The sequence below is a fragment of the Callithrix jacchus genome, chromosome 14, assembly GCF_049354715.1.
Source record: "Callithrix jacchus isolate 240 chromosome 14, calJac240_pri, whole genome shotgun sequence".
NCBI lineage: Eukaryota > Metazoa > Chordata > Mammalia > Primates > Cebidae > Callithrix > Callithrix jacchus.
The window spans coordinates 69,298,627-69,324,562 of record NC_133515.1 but is presented as its reverse complement, the minus strand read 5'-3'; the positions used below and the strand labels follow the sequence as shown (position 1 = coordinate 69,324,562).

The following is a 25,936-nucleotide window of genomic DNA, read 5'->3' as shown; positions in this document are numbered from 1 at the left end:
ATTGCTGATTTAGTCATAATCAAAGAACATTCCTCTGTAAGTGCTACCTCTGATCTGTCCTGGTACAGATTATTTCCACCGAGAATAGAATATGCATTGCGGAGGGGGATAAAGAAATGAAGAGATGTGTGCTAAATTAAAGAAGTCTAGTTCTTTTCATCCACAGCACTCCTCCTCCACTTTCTTAGCCATCCTCACTTAAACTACATGGCTATACTAATGCTCGCTGGCCCTAAATTATCAAACACCTTTCAAGCAAGTGCTCGCATACAGAACTCCTACAGAAAGATCCAAGTCAAAAGAGCAGAAAGGAGATGAGGTGTGCAAGGTAACTCTCTCCTATCCTATTAGGTCTCAAGAACCTTTTACATGCCAATTCACAATAGAAAAAGATGTTCTAAGGCATCTTTTGAAAACACATTTCATGTTCTCAGATCATTGATTAAATGGCAAATATAGTAGAAATAACAGTCTTGGTAAAGGGTCAATTAGTAAGGAGCTGTGTCACCTCCATACACTGAATTACACAAAGTATTCTATCACAAAGAAGGGAAAGAATGTGGCATTGGTTATTCTGGTCACTACCTCAGCTTTGAGACAAATTATTCTGAATATGTTAACAAGGCCTTCACAAGGCCAGCCATTCACTATAAACTAAATCCAAGAGCTTGAAATTCACACAGAGAAAAACACTGAGAGAGAAACTTGGAGACTAAATTGGTGTTCCAGATCATAGAATGTGTAAATGAGACAGAATATTTTCAGGTAACTGAATTCGGAACATTAAAGCTCTAAAAATGTATACAAAAGTATAAAAAGTAAGTTGTATGTCAAATACAACCTCATAAAGTAAGAAAAAAAGGCTATTTATAAAATAATAAAGTGGTTTTACCAACATCTCTAAACATTTGTCATAACTATTCTCAATTGAGTATCAATACTCTGTTGAAAAGAAACAGTCATGGTTGAGATTGTACACACATGCATACACATACACACAGTCATCCCTTGGTACCCATGGGGGATTTTTTTCCAGGACTCCCTGCAGATACCCAAATCCATAGGTAGTCAAGGCCCTGATATAAAATGGTGTAGTATTTGCATGCATACACACACACACACACACACACACACACATACACACACACACACGAATGTGACAGTTAAAATTCTAATGGAAAATGATCTAGACTGAAAGAATACACTATGGTCCCTGTCTGGACAAAATAAAACAAATTCTTACCTTGAACATAAAGGACTTAACACTTTTAAGGATCAAAAGCATAAGACTGGAAGAAAACTAGAAAAAAAAACAATGATTTTCAACATATTTTCTTTAAAGGAGTGTAATTTAAAAAATACTAGTTAACAGTTCAGGTTTAAAATTTTAAGTGAAAGGCTATGCTTTTTAATGTACCCTTGATTTTAACAAGATTTCCAGGTTTTCTGAATGCACATTACAGTGCATTACATTACAGTGCATTCAGAACACCTAGATCTAAGAAGCATTAGTGACCAGGCTACATTTTCTTGATTTTTAAATTAAACACAAAAGACACATTTCAGTTCTGATCCCACTTCAACAAAAATTTGAAGTGAGAGGCTACAAAATTTTATGATTTATTTATAATAAAGTTTAAAAATAAATGGTCAACTATACTGATAATCTACCATGTATTCATTCAGAAACTTATTGAATATCTACCAAGTGCGAGGTCCTGGGAGCTGTAGATACAAGAGGTGGAAACACCCCGCCCTCACAGAAGAGCTTTTATTGCATTAAAAGAGAAATACAGTAAGCAAATAAATACTGTGATTTCAGACACTTAAACCCTAGCTGTTCTTGTGTGTGTGTTGCGGGGTGCGTCTAGCAGGGAGCAGGTTCCTCCTTCACAGAGAAAACGAGAAATGTAGGGGAATGACTTCTCATAGTCCTGCTATCTTCCATCTCTTCCCAGGCACCTACTGCCCCACAGGAGTCTCTCTCTGGAGCTCCTCTCCATTTTCTTCCTTAGGCTATTCCTAGAGGCATCCTATGGGATGCCATCTTCTCAGGCAACCAGCTGCCTCAGTTTCCAGCATATTCAACTTCTCACTCTCTACTTCTACCTCCTCCCAGTGACATTCAACATGTTCATATCCTGACCTCCTTAAATAACTCTCTTCCTTAAAGATTTGTATACACTTGTCTCATAAATGCTTACCCTTCATTCAGTCCTGGATTTACTTCTTTATGACTTCTGCCTCCACCACTCAGTGAAATTATTTTTATGGTCACCATCAACATTTTAAAATTAAACACAAAAGACACATTTTCAGTTTTGTTCCTATTTCATCTTAGAAGTGTTTTACAATACTGATTCTTGCTTCTTCAAACTCTCACCCTTAGATACTGGTATGTCCTAATTTTCCTCCTACATTATGTACATTGCAGTGTGCATTCAAAACACCTGGAAATCTTGTTAAAATCAGATTCTGATTCAACAGGCCTGGGGTAGAGCCCAGGAGATTTTGAGCAGGGTCTCTTGTTAATCAAAACAGACCAGTAGCACAGTTATCACCTGAGCGCTTGCTAGAAACAGTCTCATTGCTCAATGCAGATTAACTGAATCAGAATTTGCATTTTTAACAAGACCTCAAAGGAATTTCATATGCACAGTCAAGTTTGAGGAATATTAGAGACCAGTAATTCTCAAACCTAAGCCAATAAAACACAGATTACAGGGCCCAATCCCCCAGAATCTCAGATCCTACAGGTCTGGGAAGGAAGTGAAACAATAAGCATTTCTAGCAAATTGTCAGATGATACTGATGCTGCTACTCTAGTGACTATATTTTGAGAACTACTAATTCTCTGCCCTGGCTGTACATTTGAATCACACGGGAATTTTAAGAAGCTTGTTGGTATGTGGGGCCCACCTCCAGACCAATTAAACTACAATCTCTGGGGATGTAGCCTAGGCATTTTTAAAAGCTCCACTGTTTATAATTTTAAGGTTTCTAATTTAAATAATTTAAGAGTGAGGGAAAGAAGCAGTGGCGAAAAGAAAACAGTATATGATGAATGCTAGTTAAATGACAGCACCATTATTATAACATATGATACCGTAATTCCTTAAACATCTGCTCTACCCAACTCTGCCTTGTATACAAGCACTAGAAATCTACAGGTTTGTCGTAGGCCACATTGTCTAAAATGGCCATAGAGGGGAAATAAATAATTAATTCTTAAAATTCACAGAAGAAAACCCCACATTTATAAGATAAGATATTTTTAAAAATAGTGTCAAAACTGGGCCTTACAGAGCATTTGACTTTGTACAACATTAGGGGCTTGACAATAATTTCTAAGAATATTATGAAGGGAAAGATAACCTATAATATTAAATTTATTTTGAAATTTTCACTAGAAATGAAAATAGCTTACTTTTTTCTGATTATATAAGTAAATTCTCATTGTAAAATGCAGACATATGTACACATACATCAGTGTATAAGGAAGACACTAAAACTAACTGAAAGCTGAAGTTCTTGAGTTAAAACATCTTTAGCATTTGACCAAGCTTTCCTGCATCTTTAAAAAAAATTATGGAATATTTAACAAAAGCTATAGAGTATAAGAGACACCAAGCTGTTTAAGAAATATTATAAATATAATTGAAACTCCTGGTATGCCTCTCCCAGTTCCCATTTTTCTCATTCCATGCCCCATCCAAAGTATCACCTTAAATTCTGTGCTTATTTTTACATTCTTACTATGTATACGTATTCATAAATACTATAGACTATATTCATATTTTAAAATTATATCAATCCCACAATACCGTACATATTCTGCAACCTTCTCTCTTAACATTACATCTTATGAGGTTTATTCATGTTAATCTAATGGCTTTAATTGGGCCATTTTCACTAATATACATATACACACTCTTTTAGTCTTGACTTTACTAGTTTATTTTTCCAGTTTCCAGATGATGAGCACAGTATTTCCAAATTTTTACTACTATAAATTTTGCTTCAGTGAGCTTCCCCCCTCTGCCCGCCCAGTCAGGGTCTCACTCTGTTGCCCCAGCTGGAGTGCAATGGCATAATCACAACTCACTGCAACCTTGATCTTCCAGGCTTAATTGATTCTTTCAACTCAGCCTCCCCAGTAGCTGGGACTACAGGTGTGCACCATTATGCTCAGCTAATTGTGTGTGTTTTGTTTTTGTTTTCTTTTTGTAGAGATGAGGTCTCACTACGTTGCTTAGGCTGGTCTCAAACCTCTGGGCTCAAGCAATCCTCCTTTTGGCCTCCCAAAGTGTTGGGATTACAGGTGTGAGCCACCGTGCCCAGTCTCCATAAACTTCTTGTGCATGTCTTCTTATATTCATTTTAGAGAATTTTTATAAGCTACATATATTTTGCAACAGAATTGCTGAGTTGAAGAGAATTCCCATCTCCAACTTGGTTAACTTCCAATACTCTCCAAAGTGGTGGTACCAATTTATACTCTTAGAAATGATGTACAAGATTCCAAGTGTTCCACATGCTTGCTAGCATCTGAATTATCAGACTAATTTTTGATGGCCTAAAGGGTATATGGCTTTAGCTTCCATTTCCTCCATTCATAGTGAGAATTTTTTTCATAACTTTATTATTCTTTTCTATCTCTTCTTCTGTGAATTGCCTGTTCATAGCCTTTGCCTACTTTTTCTCCTGAATTCTTTGTCTTTTCATCTCTTGATTTGCATATTCTGAGACCTTTACATATTTTGTATCACTTACAGTTTATGTGTTGTAAATACCTCCTCCTTGTCTGTGGATTTTCTATATATTGTTTTCTGACTAAGAGATGTTTTAGATTCTAATGCAGTAGAATTTACTAATCTTTTCCTTTATGATTATCTTTTTAATGTCATATATAATTTTTAAAATGATCATATACTTAGTTTTAAACACTGAAAGTACCTTAAAGTTTTAGAAATTCTAACTGATTTTTGTGCTAACATATGAAAACTAGAAGGTGAACTTGAAACTGAAATGCATCTAGTTTCACCGCCAAGGTCAATGATATACACAGAGTAAGCAAACAAAAGATAAAGGAAATTAGATATGTCATTTTAATAATTCAAGGCATTATTGGTAAAAGGTTCTTCAAATTATGATAACATTTCACATTTAAAGATAAGTAATGGTGTTACACTAGGTTATGTGTATGTATATATGGCTTATTACATTGTTGGTGATTTCTAGGAACCTGAGAAAACTAAAGCTAATATTTCAATGTAGAAAGCATAATTCATCCTGAAGGAAAAAAAAAAACCAGAAAAGGTATTTAAAATTTTGAAATTTAAGGAATAAATAGCAAATTCTAACACATGAATTGCATTCTTACACCTAATCAACTTGTTTTCCTTCAGTTAGGTCTCACAAGTGAATGAAATATGTGAATAGTTTTCCTTCAGTTAGGTCTCACAAGTGAATGAAATATGTGAATGAAATTGTCACAAGTGAATGAAATATGTGAATTGCAAGGCTAAGTCTGAATTTCACTCATACTATCCTGCAAAGCAAAAATTCAGTACAGCCCATATCCCAGGACTCAGAGTCAAGGGACAAAATTGCAAAACCATTTTGGCAGAGAATTCACCTGTGTAAATAATGCCTCAGTTTTACAACAATTTCCTCTGTTACACCTTTGTGTTTTCTCTATTTTAATATATTACTTTTGTGTATGGGGCAAAAATCCAGACAAAAGTCACCTAAGTGACTGGGCATTGGACAGATTCTTTTCTGTATCCCCCTAGACAATGATAATTAAGGAATTAAAATATTATAAAAGATTTGAGCAAACACTACAGAACAGACAACTTTATTTAGAACTAAACTAAAAGTCCATTTAATAATCTTCTACATGTTGACTATAAAACAGTTTGTTTTTGACTCTTTTTGTTTGTTTTTGCATAGAATTAATCCCACAGAGCAGGAGACAAATAAAACGCAAATTCCCACCTTTGAGATTTTACCATGAAAAATTTCAGCTGGGAAGATGATTTTCTTTTTACAGTAACTACTCATTATCCACAATAATGAAGAATAAAGATGGTCTGGATACAGAATCCAGTAAGAGTTCCAAAAACTTATTTTGGCCAACCATTTCATTCTCTATCATCATCAAATGATCTAACAGAGAGGCAGAAAGGGAGGAAAGAACACTGTTCTGAGTCTTTCCTACTTTACTGTGTGTGCTCATTACCAAATGGAGGTGTTAATGAGCATGAAAAGTATCTAAAACACAGTCCAAAGAAGAAATAAATAGCAAGCAGATCTAATGTGTTTAAGTTGTGCTTTCAGGATATGACAAGGCCAAGCTAAACCACCATTCCCCACGTCCCAGAGAACTCAACAGAGCCAACCCTGGCATCATCCTGCTCTCACTCGGGAGTGTTTTCTTGGGAGTAACACCAAGCCACTTTCCAGCAAAGTCTTTAGGGGTCAGTTAGGGATATGTTGTCATTTGACCACACTGGCTGCCTCTCTCTCCAGAAATAATGGCAGGCATGTGTTTTTAAAATCACCTCTCCTCATTTTCTAAGACAAGGATTGGAATGCTGCCTTTAGCATTTTAGCTGTTAATAAACCAAAAATATTTTAGTTTCTATTGAAATAATAATATTATAGCTTCTATTATTTCATCTATTTAACTTTCTCTCTTTGAACAGCTTTTGTGTTTTAAATCAGCAATGTTTGTTCATCTACTGACATCTTAAATCAAAATGAAAATAAGTATTAAATTTATACTGAAAGCATTTAGAAGTCCAGACTAAAAATAAATTCAGTCCAACTCTGGTTGTAAGGGAAATCTATGGTAATGACTATACATTTTACAACAAATTTTTCCTAATACATAATCACTATAGGAAGTTTGAAAAAGAAAATGTGAAAAAAAAAACCACATCAACCAAAGAAAAAATATCAGTCACTTGCTCAGTTTTTTTTATTCAATGTAAATGCATGCCTAGATTTTTAAAACACAAATTGTTTTTATTCTGTATCAACAACTTTGTTGAAATTTAAAAGTATGACGTCATACTTTTATGTCAAGAGCAATTTCTCACATTATCAACTCTTCCTTGAAAGCTTAAGTTTTAAATGGTTGCATGTTTCAACTCATAACATAATTTTTAAAACTATTTTGCTATTATAGTTGCTTTGAATATTTTGCTATTAGAGCAAATAATAAGAACTGCTGTTAAGATTTGTATAACTATTTACTAGGTATTGACTATTTGCTAGAAATAGTAATTTAGTCTTCCACCAGCAGTGTATATAAAAAATGTCCACCTCACTGTATCCTTCTGACTGGCACAGATTTTTTCATCTTATTACAACTTTACTTAATTGTTAGGTTGAAATAATAATACCTTTTAAAATTTGGGTTTCTTTGATAGAGAGAAATTTGTATTTCTTCTTTGTAAACGGTATGTAGTGGCTCTTTACATATTTTATGTAAATGTTTTATATGAACTGACTATAAATATACAGATCAACAAGAATAAAACAAAACCTTAATAATAAAATATGTAGTTATATATACATATACATATACATTTGTGGCAAATAATTTTCCTAATTCATGACATGGCTTTAAAATTATATGTTAATAAATGACCCCAGCAAATCCACTCTGAGGTATATAAGAGAAATGAAAACATACATAAAAACTTGAACAAAAATGTTGACAGCAGCATTATTTATAATATCTGAAAGGTAGAAAAAACCCAAAAGCCTACCAACAGATAAATGAACAAAATCTCTCTCTCACACACACATACACATAATAAAATACTACTTAGCCATGAAAAAGAATGAAGTACTGATAAATGCTGCAATGTAGACCGCCTCTAAAAATCACTGTAAGTGAAAGAGGTCAATCATAAAAACCCACATATTGTATGATTCCATGTATGTGAAATATCTAGAGGAAAACAGATTAGTGTTGTCTAGGGCTGGTGAAGAAAGGGCAACAGGGAATAACTGCTAATGAATGAGTTTCTTTTTGGGGTGATGAAAATGTTCTATTTTCACAACTCTAAGAATATACTTTAAAAAATCATTGACTTAAACATTTTAAATGAATGAATTGTATGATATGTACTGATATCTTAATAAAGCTGGGTGTTTTTTTTCTGTCTTTTTAAGAGATGGGTATCTCACTAGGTCATCCAGCCTGGAATGCAGTGGCTATGCACCAGCATGATCATTGCTCACTATAGCCTTAAACTCCTGGGCTCAAATGATCTCCTGCCTCAGCCTCCTGAGTAGCAGGGGCCAGGTGTGTGTCACCACGGCTAGCTTCAAGCTGTTTTTAAAATGTATGGGCCGGGCGCGGTGGCTCAAGCCTGTAATCCCAGCACGTTGGGAGGCCGAGGCAGGTGGATCACGAGGTCAAGAGATCGAGTCCATCCTGGTCAACATGGTGAAATCCCATCTCTACTAAAAACACACACACACACAAATCGGCTGGGCATGGTGGTGCATGCCTGTAATCCCAGCTACTCAGGAGGCTGAGGCAGGAGAATTGCCTGAACCCAGGAGGCGGAGGTTGCAGTGAGCCGAGATCACGCCACTGCACTCCAGCCTGGGTAACAAGAGCGAAACTCTGTCTCAAAATAAAATAAAATAAAATATATGTATTAATACAGGATGGTCTATTAAGACTCCTGCAAAAACAATGAATTTGTCTCGTCTAATTTTTAGAAAAGTTTGTAATACTGCATATTTACTGAGGCTATGTTGTTAGGTAACAGATTGCTCAGGGCACTTATATTTTTTTGAAAGACTTATTAATATGAAATATCTTTTTCCTATTTTATGATTTTGCTTTAAATTCTATTTTGTCTCATGTCAACATTGCTATGTCTGTCTTTTTCATTTATGTGAAATATTTTTATCCAAATCTTTAATATCCAGGTTTTTTTCCTTAGAAGGGTCTCTTGTACATATATAACTTAGAGCTCTTAAAGTGTGAGGTTCTATTAATAGGGGATTTAGACCATTCACCTTTAAATACCTATTCCTTATTCCTATCTCCTTATATTTTGTTATTTCCTATATTTTCTTTTCTCTACCTTTGGATGAAATTATAAACTTTTTACATTTTACTGTCATGATTTACATTAAATATCTTATTTGTGGTTGTTCTTCCTATGTTTCAGATTATATTTTTAATCAAATTCTAGAGTTAATTTGTATCTGAATTTTTAATCAAATTCTAGGGTTAATTTGTATCTGAATATTTTTCCTGGAAAAGAATCTTAATACTTTCATCATTTCTTCTTCTCCTACTCTCCCATGTTGAATTTATCTGATCCAGACTTAGATATATAAAGATCAACATCAGAGATTTTAAAAATTATCAGGCTCAACTATACATTTTACTGTGTATGTATATATATTTTAAAGTACACCTCTGTTTCCCATGTCATGTCTTTCCCTTCTTTGGACTCTCCCCTGTTTTTTAGAAGGGAGTACTTCTATAAATTCTTTCAAAGAAAGTGTGAAACAATCAGAGAAGGCGAATCATTGCAGGTTCAAAATTGTTTTCATTTTCTACTCACAGAGTTGATAATTTGCCTGATATAGAATGATGAGTTCAAACTGTTTTTTCCCACAACTTCACAACTACTGCATTCTATCTTCTATCATTTATTTCCTTTTTACCAATAATAGGACTGATGTCAATCTGATTCTTTCCTTTGTAGATAAATTATGTTTGCTCTCTGAATACTTAGTTCCTCTTTATCACATATTCTGAAATTTCATAAGCAGGCATTGAGTGTATGCCTTTTGTTATTCTTTACTTCTGTACTCACTAGGTATTTTCAGAAGACTTGTCTGTCTTCAGTATGGGAAAATTTCCTCTATTACTTCTGTGATTATAACTCCATACTATTTCAATTTTACATTAGATTAACACTGAAGTTTTAGAATGTCATCTATATCATGCGACTTTTTGTTCATGCTTTCCACCTTTTTCAGTTCAAAACTGCATTCTGAAGGAACTCAATCTTCCAACTTATTAATTTGCTTTTAGCTGTGTCCACTCTATTTCATCCAAGTATGCATTTTAATCCTAATTATATTCTTAAATTCTAAGATATTTGATTGGTTTGAATTCATTTTAATATATATTTTCTTTTAAAATGCAATAATCTCTCTTTTCTCTCTACAAGTCTTATTTTTACTTATTTCAAAGTCACCATAGATTTTCCTCAAATGTTCAATCATTCTTGGTAGTGAGATCGTTTCAGAGTCCCTGTCTGTCTATCTATGCTGTTTCTGTTTACTATTCCCCACCTCCAGTGATAATGTGGAAAATGTGGGACATCATGCCAGGGGTCATGCACATGGCAAGAATTTGTCTTTTCAGGACGAGGCTCCTTGGGCTTCCTCACAATCGAAGGTCTCTGGAGGTATCTCCCAGCCTTTCTGGCCTAAGCTCAGTGCTTTAGCTTGGATTCTGAGTATATTGGAGTAGGAGGTTAGTTCAGGCCTAGCTCCTCTATATGTAGCTCCTTATCTAATACTTCAGACCCCCTCCCTACTATTTGAATCTGACTTGTTTGGCTCTACCTGGAATTGCACCTACCTCAAGAACATAGTGACATACAATGATCTGTATATGTTTTGAACTGTGACTCCACCAGGTTTTGTTTCTCCATGGGTGTGATTCCTAATGCTTAGTATCTGTCAGAAATTCCTGAGATTTCCATCCACTAATGGGAGAGACCCTTCTTGTTTTCCCATGCTGTTATCAATTTATTCAAATAAATATGTATTTATATAGGTATACATGTACACCTTTTCTGTCAACTCATGGAATTAGGACTTGTGAACATGCAAGTGATGATGGTAGCATAATTAAAGAATATCATCGGTTCAGCCTACCATATTGATCATATTCTCAGTTTCATTATTTGCTGAACAGTGTGTAGTCCTATGTTAATATGGCTATTTTTTTAAATCTCACACTTGTATATCCAACACTTATCTGATATCTTTCCTTGGATTTTTTTAATAGGCATCGCAACCTTAACATGTCTAAAACTGAATTACTGATCTTAACCCACCAAACCTGCTCTACTCAAGCATCATTCACATATCAGAACCCGTGGAGCAAATTCTTCTTAATTCCTTTTCCCTCACTAATCACCAAGTGGTCCCTACAAAATAGACTTGACTTCTTTCCATCTTTACTGCCATTAACTCTGTCCAAGCACTATCATTTCTCACCTGGGCTAGTACAAGAGTCCCCTAGCTGTTTCTGTTGCTTCTCTTCTTCTGAATTCACTCTTCCCTGAGCAGCCAGAGACAATGCTTAAAAATATAAATCAGATTATGTCACCCACCCTTGCTTAAAACTCTTCTATTACTTCTCACTGCAGTTAAAAATGAATTCCATGCCTGTAATCCCAGCACTTTGGGAGGCCGAGGTGGGTGGATCACGAGGTCAAGGGATCAAGACCATCCTGGTCATCATAATGAAACTCCGTCTCTACTAAAAATACAAAAAATTAGCTGGGCATGGTGGCACATGCCTGTAATCCTGAGCTACTCAGGAGGCTGAGGCAGGAGAATTGCCTGAACCCAGGAGGCAAAGGTTAAAGTGAGCAAAGATCGTGCCATTGCACTCCAGCCTGGGTAACAAGAGCGAAACTCTATCTCCAAAAATAAAAAGAATTCCAAAGTCTTTCACATTAAATATTATCTCTGAATCCCAATCTGGAGGTTAGGTCTCCATTATTTGCTTAGAGATCTCTTTGAATAGGTCATTAGTCTGCCCACGTTCCATAAATCTGAAATCTTCTCTTTGTTCCACTACCTTGCCAAGATGCTCCATAACTTTACCTTGAATGAATATAATTCCTCTTCACTATAATGTCTATATCACAAAACTGTTATAGTTGTACTTTTTCTTTTTTGAGATGGAGTCTTGCTCTGTCACCCAGGCTAGAGTGCAGTGACGTAATCTTGGCTCACTGTAACCTCTGCCTCCTGGGTTCAAGCAATTCTCCTGCCTCAGTCTTCCAAGTAGCTGGGACTACAGGTGCATGCTACCATGCCTGGCTAATTTTTGTATTTTTAGTGGAGATGAGGTTTTGTATGTTGGCCAGGCTGGTTGCAAACTCTTGACCTCAAGTCAAGTGATCCACCAGCCTCAGCCTCCCAAAGTGCTGGAATTATAGGTGTTAGCCACTGCGCCTAGCCAGTTGTACTCTTTAGATACCAGTCATTTCTATCTACTTGTAGCTAGATCAGTCCCCTTAGAAACTATCTTTCTGAAATGAATAAGTCCAGTTAAAGGTCCGAATGCCTTAGTCCAACTTGCTATAAAATGCAAATATTCCCAGTTGAATCTCAATATATGACAGGTGAATGCAAGCTTTGCTACCATGTGATCTTGGGTAAAAGTCTTAAGTACTGCAAGACACAGGCTCTTTTTCTATCAAATGAGCGGGTAGGGATACGTGAATCCTAAGGTCTCTTTTATATCTAGTAATCACAGGTTCTATGACATAATATATTTCTTTAGAAAACAGTGTGGCATAGTACTTATCATTCAAATCCCATAAAAATTATACAGAAAGAAATACTCGACTTTACATTTAACAATTTTCAACAAAGAGGAAAACAATTCGACCCAAGTCTTCTGGAGACAACTTAAGCCCCATGTACCATTTTGTTATCACCATAAATTCATTCTGTCAAGGTTTAATGCTGTCTTGAATTGTCTGATGAACACATATAACCTCAAGAATTAAAAATACAGTAACAACAAAAACAAATACTACTATTACTTACCACTTCTCTAATCAGACATAAGATCTACTTACCTACTGTGAACATCAAGTTCAATTCATGATATCACTAATGCAATTATTTTAGAATGCCACGAACTGCAGCCATGTAAGGTAACAAACTTAATCAATTGAATGGTTTTAGACTATTTTGGGTAATGACCAAAAACAAACTACAGTATCAAGCAGGAATGGAAAACACAGGAAGAAAAACAAGGCACAGAAGGTACCAAAGACATCGTGAAAGGTCAATAAAAATCAATAGTTCATACTGGTTTACACAAAAAGCCAACATGACCCCACAGCACCTCCACTTGTATAATGTTGAAAGAAGACGCTCTCTCTCACAATTAGCTATTAGTTTCATCCAGTGTTTTCATAGTCTTTAAATCTGACCACAGTAAATTCTTTTTTTTTTTTTGAGACACAGTTTCGCTCGTTACCCAGGCTGGAGTGCAATGGCGCAATCTCGGCTCACCACAACCTCTGCCTCCTGGGTTCAGGCAATTCTCCTGCCTCAGCCTCCTTGAGTAGCTGGGATTACAGGCACGCGCCACCATGCTCAGCTAATTTTTTGTATTTTTAGTAGAGACGGGGTTTCACCATGTTGACCAAGATGGTCTCGATCTCTTGACCTCGTGATCCACCCGCCTCGGCCTCCCAATGTGCTGGGATTATAGGCTTGAGCCACCGCGCCTGGCCCAATTCTAAGTCTTAATCAAAATCATTAACACCAGAACAACAACAACAAAAATAACTCCCTCTTTCCCTAATAACTCAGAACTCCTAACTACCTTCCCACAAATTGTACAGCCCTGAAAATGGGAATCTACTCCCACAGACACTTAATTACTATGCCAGGTTTGAGTACTGCTCCTTGTATTGACGGATTTCATAAATTAAATGATCCACAATGCTTTACCTGATACATTCCAACTCCAATGTGCTTTGGCTCAATTTTCACTAGCTCAGCTAATGGATCTTGTACACGCCTTGCTATGGAAACTGAAAAAACAGAATCAGAAAACAAGTTTGACTTAATGTGAAAAGCAGTACCCAATAATTATTTATGTTAGTTCTTCATAATGTAATTACTTAATCCTGTCCTTCATCATCCCTCCAAAAAAGACCAACAATTTAACTAAGTTTCAAAGTTCTCTTTTGTCCCCACACAAAAAGTAAATGCAAAATTTCATGATGATTTACATAATCAGAACTACTAGGCATTCTTGAACACAAATAGTCTGACAGGTTTATAGATTTGGAAAAACAAATAAAATGTTTATTCCCTATACTTACATGTTTACCTATTCATTCTTTATATAAAGCATATTAGGATACCTTATGCTTCAGGGCAAGCAGAAGCTTATTTTAAATAATTCTGCATTATTACAAATATATTTATATGTCAAATTTGTTTATTAGAACTAATCCCCATAAAATGAACAAATAATAGAATTATCTCCTTTTTAAAAGTTCCTTTTATCTTTTTTAGAGATAAGGTCTCACTCTGTTGCCCTGGATAGAATGCAGTGGTGCCATCACAGTTCACTGCAGCTTTGAATTCCTGGGCTCCAACAATCCTCTCACCTCATCCTTCCAAAGTCTTGGGATTACAGGCATGAGCTACTGCACCCAGCAGAAACATATCTTCACACAATCAGAGATCAAGTTACTTGGCTAATGAATATACTCATGTGGCCTTGAATATGACTGCCAGATTGCCCTGGCAAGTGATCTCCTTTGCCCCAACTGCTTGTCTCTTAACACACCATAGATCTAACTATATCCCTTTCTTGACCATTATAATCCATGCTCAAGAAACTTGAGAATTAACTTCAAATATTCCTTTAACTGTATCACAATTTTACTTAATCAACATTTATTGTCACCTTTTTACCAAATATCAATAATAATTCACATCTAATTTAGTTTATAAGACAGACTTAGCTATAAAAAAAGATACCCATTACGACTCTTATGAATAGTTCTAAAGGCAGCCTCCCTCTCCAGTAGCATATTTACACTGAGTCCTTATATATACACAGCTTCCATTTTCAAACATATGAAAGCTAATCAGTGTTACCTTCTCATAAAGTTGGATAAAATATAAATTCATTAAGTGAAAATATTAAGACCATCAAAGAAAATCCTATGCCTGTTTCCATGTTCAGCTATTCAAGATCTGGAAACAAAAGCCATCTCTTGCAGGTGACTCGCAGATTCTCCAGTCACTGATTTGTACCACTTTTCTAATTAGACGTTAGATCTACATATCTACTGTGAGAATCAAGTTCAATGCATGATCATTCAAGTCTTTTTCATATCCTTTATTACTACATCTAACATATAGTGACAATGGTTCCTTGCAAAGCATGTTTAGAGAACATTGAGCTGCTCTCATACAATCTATTTCTCTCCCAGAAGAAATGGGGATTCCAAGGCCTCCATGGACACTTTTATTATTTAAAGAAATCAATCACAAACAGTTAGTTAGTGCAAGCACTGCAGGTGACAGGAGAAAATGCTTCCCTCTAATAACTACATTCAAAATTACAGATTTAAAGTAGAGATATGCTTGAATTTCTCTAAAGCAAATATTATTTCTTTAGCCTAGCATTTAAATGTGTAATGCAATAAGAATGATTGTCAACACATATATACATTGCCAAAATACTCTGAGTAAAAACAACAAAGCCCCCACAACAGTAAACCAAGTCAAGAATTTAAGAGTATAGGAATACCTCATTGTATTGCACTTCGTTTTATTGTGCTTCTCAGATACTATATATTTCTTACAAATTGGGAGATCTGTGGCAACCCTGAGTTGAGCAAATCAACTGGCACCATTTTTCTAACAGCATGGGCACACTTCTGATCATTGTGTCACATTTTGGTAACTCTCAGCAATATTTCAAACGTTAATTATATTTGTTATGGTAATCTATGACCAATGATCTTAGATATCACTATTGTAATTGTTTTAGAACACCACGAACCACACCTATGAGGTAACAAACTTAATAAATTATGTGTGTGTTCTGACTGCTCCACCAAGAGTGGCGCCTCTCCTTCTCCTGGGGCCTCCCTATTCCCTGAGACACAATGGTATTGAAATTAGGCCTATAAATAACCCTACAATGGCCTCTAAGTGTTCAAGTAAAAGGAAGAGTCCCACGTCTCTTACTTTAAATCAAAACGAGAAATAATTAAGCTTATTGAAAAGACATGTTGAAAGCTAAGACAGGCTGAAAGATAGGCCTCTTGGGCCAAACAGTAAGCCAAGCTGTGAATGCAAAGGAGAGCTCTTGAAGAAAATTAAAAGTGTGGGGCCGGGCGCGGTGGCTCAAGCCTGTAATCCCAGCACTTTGGGAGGCTGAGGCGGGTGGATCACGAGGTCAACAGATCGAGACCATCCCGGTCAACATGGTGAAACCCCGTCTCTACTAAAAATACAAAAAATTAGCTGGGTGTGGTGGCGCGTGCCTGCAATCCCGGCTACTTGGGAGGCTGAGGCAGGAGAATTGCCTGAACCCAGAAGGCGGAGGTTGCAGTGAGCCGAGATCGCGCCATTGCACTCCAGCCTGGGTAACAAGAGCGAAACTCCGTCTAAAAAAAAAAAAAGAAAAAGAAAATTAAAAGTGTGATTCCAGTGAACATACAAATGATAAGAAAGCAAAACAGCCTTTTGCTGATATAGAGAAAGTCTGAGTGATTAAACCAGCCACACATTCCCTTAAGCCAAAGTGTAATCGTGAGCAAGGCCCTAACTCTCTTCAATTCTATGAAAGCTGAGAGAGGTGAGGAAACTGCAGAAGAAGAGTTTGAAGACAGCAAAGGCTGGTTTGTGAGGATTAAGGAAAGAAGCCATTTGCCTAACATAAAAGTACAAGGTCAAACAGCAATTCCTGATGTAGAAGCTGCAGCAAGTTATCCAGAAGATCCAGTAGAGATCATGATGAAGGTGGCTACAATAAACAGCAGATTGTCAATGTAAACAAAATAGTATTCTATTGGAAGAAGATGCCACATAGAACTTTTTTTTTTTTTGAAAGAAAGAAAGAAAGAGTAAGAGAAAGGGGAAGAGAGAACAGGAGTCTTGCTCTATTGCCCAGGCTGGAATGCAATCTAAAAATAGGTATTAAAAACCTCTTTTATGCCGATAATTTTGCTTAACAGCGGAGACAGGAAGGAATAAGGGAAGAAAATAGCAAACAAACAGCCAACCAGTATTTCATTTAAATCTGTGAAATGCTATGTAAATGCTAAAGAGTGATTTACTTTCAATTATGTGGTCACTTTCAAAATAGGTGTAATGTGATACTGAGAAAAATGTATGTTCAGTGGACCTGGGGTGAAGAATTCTATAAATATTCACTGAGTTTACTTGTTCCAGGTCTGAGTTCTAATGATAGATGTCCCTGTTAATTTTCTTTTCTTTTTTTTTGAGACGGAGTTTTGTTCTTGTTACCCAGGCTGGAGTGCAATGGCACGATCTCAGCTCACCGCAACCTCCGCCTCCTGGGTTCAGGCCATTCTCCTGCCTTAGCCTCCTGAGTAGCTGGGATTACAGATACGCACCACCGTGCCCAGCTAATTTTTTGTATTTTCACTAGAGACGGGGTTTCACCATGTTGACCAGGATGGTCTCGATCTCTTGACCTCGTGATCTACCCGCCTCGGCCTCCCAAAGTGCTGGGATTACAGGCATGAGCCACTGCGCCCGGCCATCCCTGTTAATTTTCTATCTCGTTGATTCTTCGAATATTAACAATGCGGTGTCAAAGTCTCCCACAATTATTGTGCGGGAGTCCAAGTCTCTTTATAAGTCCTTAAGAACTTGTCTTATGTATCTGGATGCTCCTATATTGGGTGCACATATATTTATAATCACTGACTCTTGTTGCATTTATCCTTTTACCATTATATAATGTCCTTCTTTGTTTCTTTTAGTCTTTGTTACTATTAAAGTCTATTTTGTCAGAGACGAAAGCTACAACTCCTGTTTGTTTTTGTTTTTTTTTTTTGCTCTCTATTTGATTGATGAGTCTTTCTCCAATCCTTTGTTTTGAGTCTTTGTGTGTCCTTGCTTATGAGATGGATCTGAATACAGTGTACCAATGGGTTTTGACTTTTTATTCAATTTGCCTGTCTGTATCTTTGATTGGGGAAATTAATCCATTTAAATTTAGGATTAATATTGCTATTTATGAGCTTAATATTGTCATTTAATGCTATCTGACTATTTCGCCCATTAGTTGATATAGATTCTTCATTATGGAGATACTCTTTACCTTTTGGTAAGTTTTTGGGATGACTGATACTGGTTGTTCCTTTCTGTATGTAATGCTGCTTTCAGAAGCTCTTGTAAAGCAGGCCTGGTGGTGAAATCTGAATGCTTGCTTGTTCGTGAAAAACTTTATTTTTCCTTCATTTATGAAGCTCAGTTTGGCTGGATATGAGACTCTGGGTTGAAAATTCTTTTCTTTGAGGATATTGAATATTGACCCCCCACTCTCTTCTAGTTTGTAGGGTTTCTGCTGTGAGTCTGATAGGCTTCCCCTTATGGGTAAACTGACCTTTCTCTCTAGCTGCCCTTAGAATTTTCTCCTTTATTTCAACCCTGGTGAATCTAATGATTATGTATCTTGGGGTTGCTCTACTTGAGGAATATCTTTGTGGTCTTCTCTGTATTACCTGGAGTTGAGTATTGTCCTGCCTTACTAGGTTAGGAAAGTTTCCCTGAATAATATCCTGAAGAATATTTTCCAGCTTGGATTCATTCTCTTCATGACATTCAGGTACACCTATCAAATGTAAATTAGTTCTTTTCACATAGTCCCATATTTCTTGGAGACTTTGCTCATTCCTTTTTACTATTTCTTCTCTAATCTTGTTTTCTCATTCCATTTCACTAAGTTGGTCTTCGACCTCTGATATCCTTTCTTCTGCTTGATCAATTTGACTGTTAAAACCTGTGCATACTTCGCGGAGTTCTCGTATTGTATTCTTCAGTTTCATTAATTCACTTATATTCCTCTCGAAATTGTCTGTTCTCGTTAGGATTTCATCAAACCTTTTTTCAAGGTTCTTAGTTTGTTTACATTGGGCTAGAACATGTTCTTTTAACTCACAGAAGCCTAATTCTGTTAATGGAATGCACTCATTCTCCATCAGGCCTTGTTCCCCTGTTGATGAGGAACTGTGATCCCCTGTAGAGGGAGAGAAATTCTGATTTTGGATATTCTCAGCCTTTTTATGCTGGTTTCTTCCCATCATTGTAAATTTATCCACCTCTCATCTTTGTAATTACCGACTTTCAAATTAGGTCTCAGAGTAGACATCAAACTTGTTGATTCCCAGCACCGGAATCTGAACAACCCACTGCGCTGGCTAAAACAGTGGCATTAAGATTCGTGGTGCTTTTCTGCCCAGGCATCTCCAGGCTGGCTTCCCTCTTGAGTCCCTTTTTCAATCAGCTGAATGGGCGACTCTGCCTTCTCGGAGCTCAAAACATCGACCAAAAGGGGACCCAGTCGCATTTACTCTGCACCAAGAACCGCCGTGCCGAGGCGCCGGCAAAACCGCTGCACCGACCACGAGTCACACTGGCAACCTGTGGGGCTCCTCCTCTGGGAATCTCCTGGTCCGTGAGCAACAAAACTTCGTCTGAAAGTGTGGCGTTCCGCGTTCTCTCGTTCTCTGTGCTTTCATTGGGAGCTGCAATCCTGAGCTGCTAGTAATCAGCCATCTTGGATCTCTCTCTGCCATTTAGGACTTTCATAGCTAGAGAGAAGTCAATGCCTGGCTTCAAAGATTCAAAAGACAGCCTGACTTCTTTTATTAGAGAGGAATGCAACTTAAATTTCAATTTAAGTTGAAATCAAGGCTCATTTACCATTCTGAAATGAGCTTAAGAATTGAGTTCTTAAGAATTATGCTAGATCTATTCAGCCTGTGCTCTGTCAATGGAAGAACAAAGCCTGCATGATGGCACATAAGTTTACAGTATGGTTTATTGAATATTTCAAGCTCACTATGGAGACCTACTGCTCAGAAAAAGATTCCTTTCAAAATATTAGTGCTCATTAACAATGTACCTGTCATCCGAGAGCTCTGATGGAGATGTACAAGGAGATTAATACTGTTTTCATGCCTGCTAACACAAAATCCATTCTTTATATCATGGGTCATAGAGTAATTTTGACTTTCAAGTCTTATTTTTTAAGAAATACATTTTGTAAAGCTATAGCTGCCACAGATGGTGATTTCTCTAAGGATCTGGGCAAAGTACGTTGAAAACCTTTCGAAAAGGATTTAACATTCTAGATGCTATTAACAACATTTATAACTCATGGGAGGAGGTCAAAATGTCCACATTAACTGGAGTTTGGAGGAAGCTGATTTCAACTCTCACGGATGACTATGAGGGGTTCAACACTTTGGTGGAGAAAGTCACTACAGATGTGATGGAAATAGCAAATAAACTAGAATCCGAAGTGGAGTCTGAAGATGTGACTGAATTGCTGAAATCTCATGATCAAACTTGACATAATGAGGAGCTGCTTTCTTAGGGATGAGCAAAGAAAGTTGCTTTTTGAGGTAAAATCTACTCCTGGTGAAGATGCTATGAACGTTGCAGAAATGGCAAAAGATATCAAACATTACATCAACTTCATTGATAAAGCAGAATCAGGATTGGAGAACACTGACTTCAATTTTGAATAAAGTTCTACTGTGGGTAAAACGTTATCAAAGAGCCTCACATGCTACAGAGAAATCTTTTGTGAGAGGAGAGTCCACTGATGCAGGAGACTTCATTGTTGTCTTATTTTAAGAAATTGCCACCACATCTGAGCCTTCAGTAAGCGTAAGCCTTGTGGTTAGCAACCATCAACATCAAGGTGAGACCCTCCACCAGCAAGACTGTGAACTGTTAAGGGCTCAGATGATCATTACCATTTTTAACAATGCTTGCTAATTAAGGTGTGTATACATTTTTTTTTTGAGATATAATGCCATTAGATACTTAACACACTATAATGTAAATGTACTTTTTGTATGCACTGAGAAAACAAAAATGTCATGCAACGTTTTTATAAGTCCTATGTCCCGGCTTTAGAGAGATGGTGCTGTTTTCCTGCTGGCAAGATAATCAAGAATGAGTTACTTAGCAGACAGTAATAACACAGAGCTCTAGGTTGAGAATGATCAGGCTGACAAGAGATTCTTGAAATCAAAAAGAAGTAGCTCAGGAAAAGGGAGTCTAATGAATTGCTGATAAAGAAATTAAGAGACAGGAAGAGTTATAGCCCAAAACTTAGGAAATGCATACATTTTGAGACAGAAGAAAAGGAAGAAGTAGTGAAAGAAGCAGAGAATAAATAATGAAGATAGCAAAGTAACAGAAGTCAAAAAGATTTCTGGAAAATGGTGAACATAATTACATGTGCCCCAATTTTTATTCTCAGGCATATACGCAAGAGAAATGAAAACACATGTCCATGTAAAATCTTATTCATGAATTTTCATAACACCTTATTCATAATAGCCAAAAATGTAAAAACAACCCAAATATCCATCAACTGATCAAAATGTGGTATACCCATATAATATAATGTTATTTGGCAATAAAAAGAAATGAAGTGCTGATACATGCTACACCATGGTTGAATCTTGAAAACATCATGCCTAAGTGAAAGAAGCCAGTCACAAAGACCACATATTGTATGATTTCATTTAAGCAAACTGTACAGAACAGGAAAATCCATACAGAGAGAAAGCAGATTTGTGTTTGCCAGGAGTTTGGGTGGTGAGTGAGGACAGTAATGGAAGTGACTGCTAAGAGATACGGGTTTCTTTTAGAGATGATGAAGTTATAAAACTAGATGGTGGTGATGGACGTGCAACTCTGACTATACTAGAAAACGTTAACTTGTACACTTTAAAAGGGTAAATTTTATATTATGTAAATTATATCTCAATGAAGCTATTATTTTTTTAAATGTAGTATGTCCAAATGTATGGCAAGTACTATTTTGCCCACATATAACGACAATAGTTTCTGTATCACTCCTATTCACTATTATTCAGAAAATTCTAGTTAATGCAACTTCACAAAAAGTGAACACATAAATATTGAAATGACATTATTTACATATGATGATTGTCTACCTAGAAAACATAAGCAAGTCAAATGAAGAAATAGCAGAACTAATAAGATTCCAATTAGTTGGGCAGTTTCAAGACACACAAACAACAATTAATGCTCTTACCATATGCTATCAAACCAGTAACACAAAGGTTGGGGAGTGGAGAGAATGGGGAAATGTTGGTCAAAGGGTATAAACTTGTAGTTATGGATTCATTAATTACAGAGATCTTATGTACAGTATGGTGAAGTTAAAATGTAGTAAAAACAATAAAAAAATGAAATCATGCAGAAAACCCAATTCATAATGTTAAATACACACACACACACACACACACACACACACACAAATACACATATAAAAACAACCCATGGGCTGCATGTGGTGGCTCACGCACCTTGGGAGGCACAGGTGAGCAGATGACCTGAGGTTGGGAGTTCAAGACCAGCCTGACCAACATGGAGAAACCCCGTCTCTACTAAAAATACAAAATTAGCCAGGCGTGGTGGCCCATGCCTGTAATCCCAGCTACTTGGAGGCTGAGACAGGAGAATCACTTGAACCTGGGAGGCGAAGGTTGCAGTGAGCCCAGCTTGCGCCATTGCACAACAGCCTGGGCAACAAGAGTGAAAGTCTCAAAAAAAAAAAAAAAAAACAGAAATAATAAAAATAAAAAATGCAGAAAAGGGATGAAAGTGGAAATGTAACAGAATTCCACTCTATGTATTACAGACTCTAAAAAGTACAGTCATCCTGTATCCTTTGATGACTGGTTCCAGGACCCTTGCAGACACCAAAGTCTGTGGATGCTTAAGTTCTTTATACAAAATGGAGTAGCATTTGCATAAAACCTACACATAACCTGCCATATACTTTAAATCACCTATTGATTACTTATAATACCTAACACAATGTAAATGCTATGTAAATAATTGTTATACTGTATTTTCAAATCTGTTTTATTTTTATTGTATTTTTTTACTATGATTGATCAACAGTTGCTTGAATTTGTGAGTACAAAGGGTCAACTGTGTTTATTTAATGGCTTGAAAGTTCATTTGCAAAGAAAAAAATGCAATTAAAAAAAATTAAAGCAAGGTATATTATAAGCCACAGAAATTGAGAGAGTTGTACTGTGGTAGACTAGATAGACCAATGAAATGGGGACATAAAGAACATATAGAGATTTTAGTTTGTTTTTTTAATTGCATTTTAGGTTTTGGGGTACATGTACAGAACATGCCAGACAGTTGCATAGGTACACACGTGGCAGTGTGATTTGCTGCCTTCTTCCCCTTCACCCACATCTGGCATTTCTCCCCATGCTCTCCCCCCCGGCTCTCCCCCACACTGTCCCTCCCCTATTCTCCCCAAGAGACCCCAGTGTGTAGTGCTCCCCTCCCTGTGTCCATGTGTTCTCATTGTTCATCACCCACCTATGAGTGAGAATATGTGGTATTTCATTTTCTGTTCTTGTGTCAGTTTGCTGAGAATGATGTTCTCCAGATTCATCCATGTCCCTACAAAGGACACAAACTCATTGTTTTGATTGTTGCATAATAATCCACAGTGTATATGTACCACATTTTCCCAGTACAGTCTATCATCGATGGGAATTTGGGTTGGTTCCAGGTCTTTGCTATTGTAAACAGTGCTGCAATGAACATTCGTGTGCATGTGTCCTTATAGTAGAACAATTTATAGTCCTTTGGATATATACCCAGTAATGGGATTGCTGGGTCAAATGGAATTTCTATTTCTAGGTCCTTGAGGAATCACCACACTGTCTTCCAAAATGGTTGAACTAATTTACACTCCCATCAACAGTGTAAAACTGTTCCTATTTCTCCACATCCTCTCCAGCATCTGTTGTCTCCAGATTTTTTAATGATCGCCATTCTAACTGGCGTGAGATGGTATCTCAATGTAGTTTTGATTTGCATTTCTCTAATGACCAGTGATGATGAGCATTTTTTCATGTTTGTTGGCCTCATGTATGCCTTCTTTTGTAAAGTGTCTGTTCATATCCTTTGCCCATTTCTGAATGGGCTTGTTTGTTTTTTTCTTATAAATCTGTTTTAGTTCTTTGTAAATTCTGGATATCAGCCCTTTGTCAGATGGGTAAACTGCAAAAATTTTTTCCCTTTCTGTTGGTTGCCGATTCACTCTAGTGACTGTTTCTTTTGCCATGCAGAAGCTGTGGAGTTTCATTAGGTCCCATTTGTCTATTTTGGCTTTTGTTGCCAATGCTTTTGGTGTTTTGTTCATGAAGTCCTTGCCTACACCTATGTCCTGAATGGTTTTGCTTAGATTTTCTTCTAGGGTTTTTATCGTGCCAGGTCTTATGTTTAAGTCTTTAATCCATCTGGAGTTAATTTTAGTGTAAGGTGTCAGGAAGGGGTCCAGTTTCTGCTTTCTGCACATGGCTAGCCAGTTTTCCCAACACCATTTGTTAAACAGGGAATCCTTTCCCCCTTGCTTGTTTTTGTCAGATTTATCAAAGATTGTATGGTTGTAGATATGTTGTGTTGCCTCCGATGTCTCTGTTCTGTTCCATTGGTCTGTATCTCTAATTAGGTACCAGTACCATGCTGTTTTGATTACTGTAGCCTTGTAGCGTAGTTTGAAGTCCGGTAGTGTGATGCCTCCTGCTGTGTCCTTTTTGCTTAGAATTGACTTGGCTAGGCAGGCTCTCTTTTGGTTCCATATGAAGTTTAAGGTGGTTTTTTCCAATTCTGTGAAGAAGGTCATCGGTAGCTCGATGGGGATAGCGTTGAGTCTGTAAATTACTTTGGGCAGTATAGCCATTTTCACGATATTGATTCTTCCTAACCATGAACGTGGAATGTTTCTCCATCTGTTTGTGTCCTCTCTTATTTCGTTGAGCAGTGGTTTGTAGTCCTCCTTGAAGAGGTCCTTTACGTTCCTTGTGAGTTGTATTCCTAGGTATTTTATTCTCTTTGTAGCAATTGTGAATGGCAGTTCGTTGTTGATTTGGCTCTCCTTCAGTCTGTTATTGGCATATAGGAATGCTTGTGATTTTTGCACATTGATTTTGTATCCTGAGATTTTGCTGAAGTTGCTTATTAGTTTCACAGTTTTTTGGGCTGAGACGATGGGGTCTTCTAGATAGACTATCATGTCGTCTGCAAACAGAGACAGTTTCACTCTCTCCTTTCCTATTTGAATACCCTTTATTTCTTTTTCTTGCCTGATTGCTCCAGCTAGAACTTCTAGTACCATATTGAATAGGAGCGGTGAGAGAGGGCATCCTTGTCTAGTGCCAGTTTTCAAAGGGAATGCTTCCAGTTTTTGCCCATTCAGTACGATATTGGCTGTTGGTTTGTCATAAATAGCTTTTACTATTTTGAGATACGTTCCAACAATACCAAGTTTATTGAGGGTTTTTAGCATAAAGGGCTGTTGTATTTTGTCAAATGCCTTCTCTGCATCAATTGAGATAATCATGTGGTTTTTATTTTTGGTTCTGTTTATGTGGTGAATTACGTTTATAGACTTGCGTATGTTGAACCAGCCTTGCGTCCCCGGGATGAATCCTACTTGATCATGGTGGATAAACTTTTTCATGTGCTGTTGCAATCGGCTTGCCAGTATTTTATTAAAGATTTTTGCTTCTATGTTCATCATGGATATTGGCCTGAAGTTTTCTTTTCTTGTTGAGTCTCTGCTGGGTTTTGGTATCAGGATGATGTTGGTCTCATAAAATGATTTGGGAAGGATTCCCTCTTTTTGGTTTGTTTGAAATAGTTTTAGAAGGAATGGTACCAGCTCCTCTTTGTGTGTCTGGTAGAATTCGGCTGTGAACCCATCTGGACCTGGGCTTTTTTTGTGTGGTAGGCTCTTAATTGCTGCCTCGACTTCTGACCTTGTTATTGGTCTATTCATAGTTTCAGCTTCCTCCTGGTTTAGGCTTGG

General features: G+C 36.9%; 1 protein-coding gene across 2 annotated transcripts in view; it reads right to left on the bottom strand.

Annotated features, from left to right (window-relative positions):
• Positions 1 to 25,936, bottom strand: part of SRBD1 (S1 RNA binding domain 1) — a 239,963-nt gene that overhangs the window by 90,159 nt on the left and 123,868 nt on the right. For both annotated transcript variants that reach the window (XM_035272653.3, XM_078348438.1), the window contains exon 16: positions 13,771 to 13,853. In XM_035272653.3, coding sequence (XP_035128544.1) covers positions 13,771 to 13,853 — 83 coding nt within the window. The remainder of the gene's footprint in view (positions 1 to 13,770; positions 13,854 to 25,936) is intronic.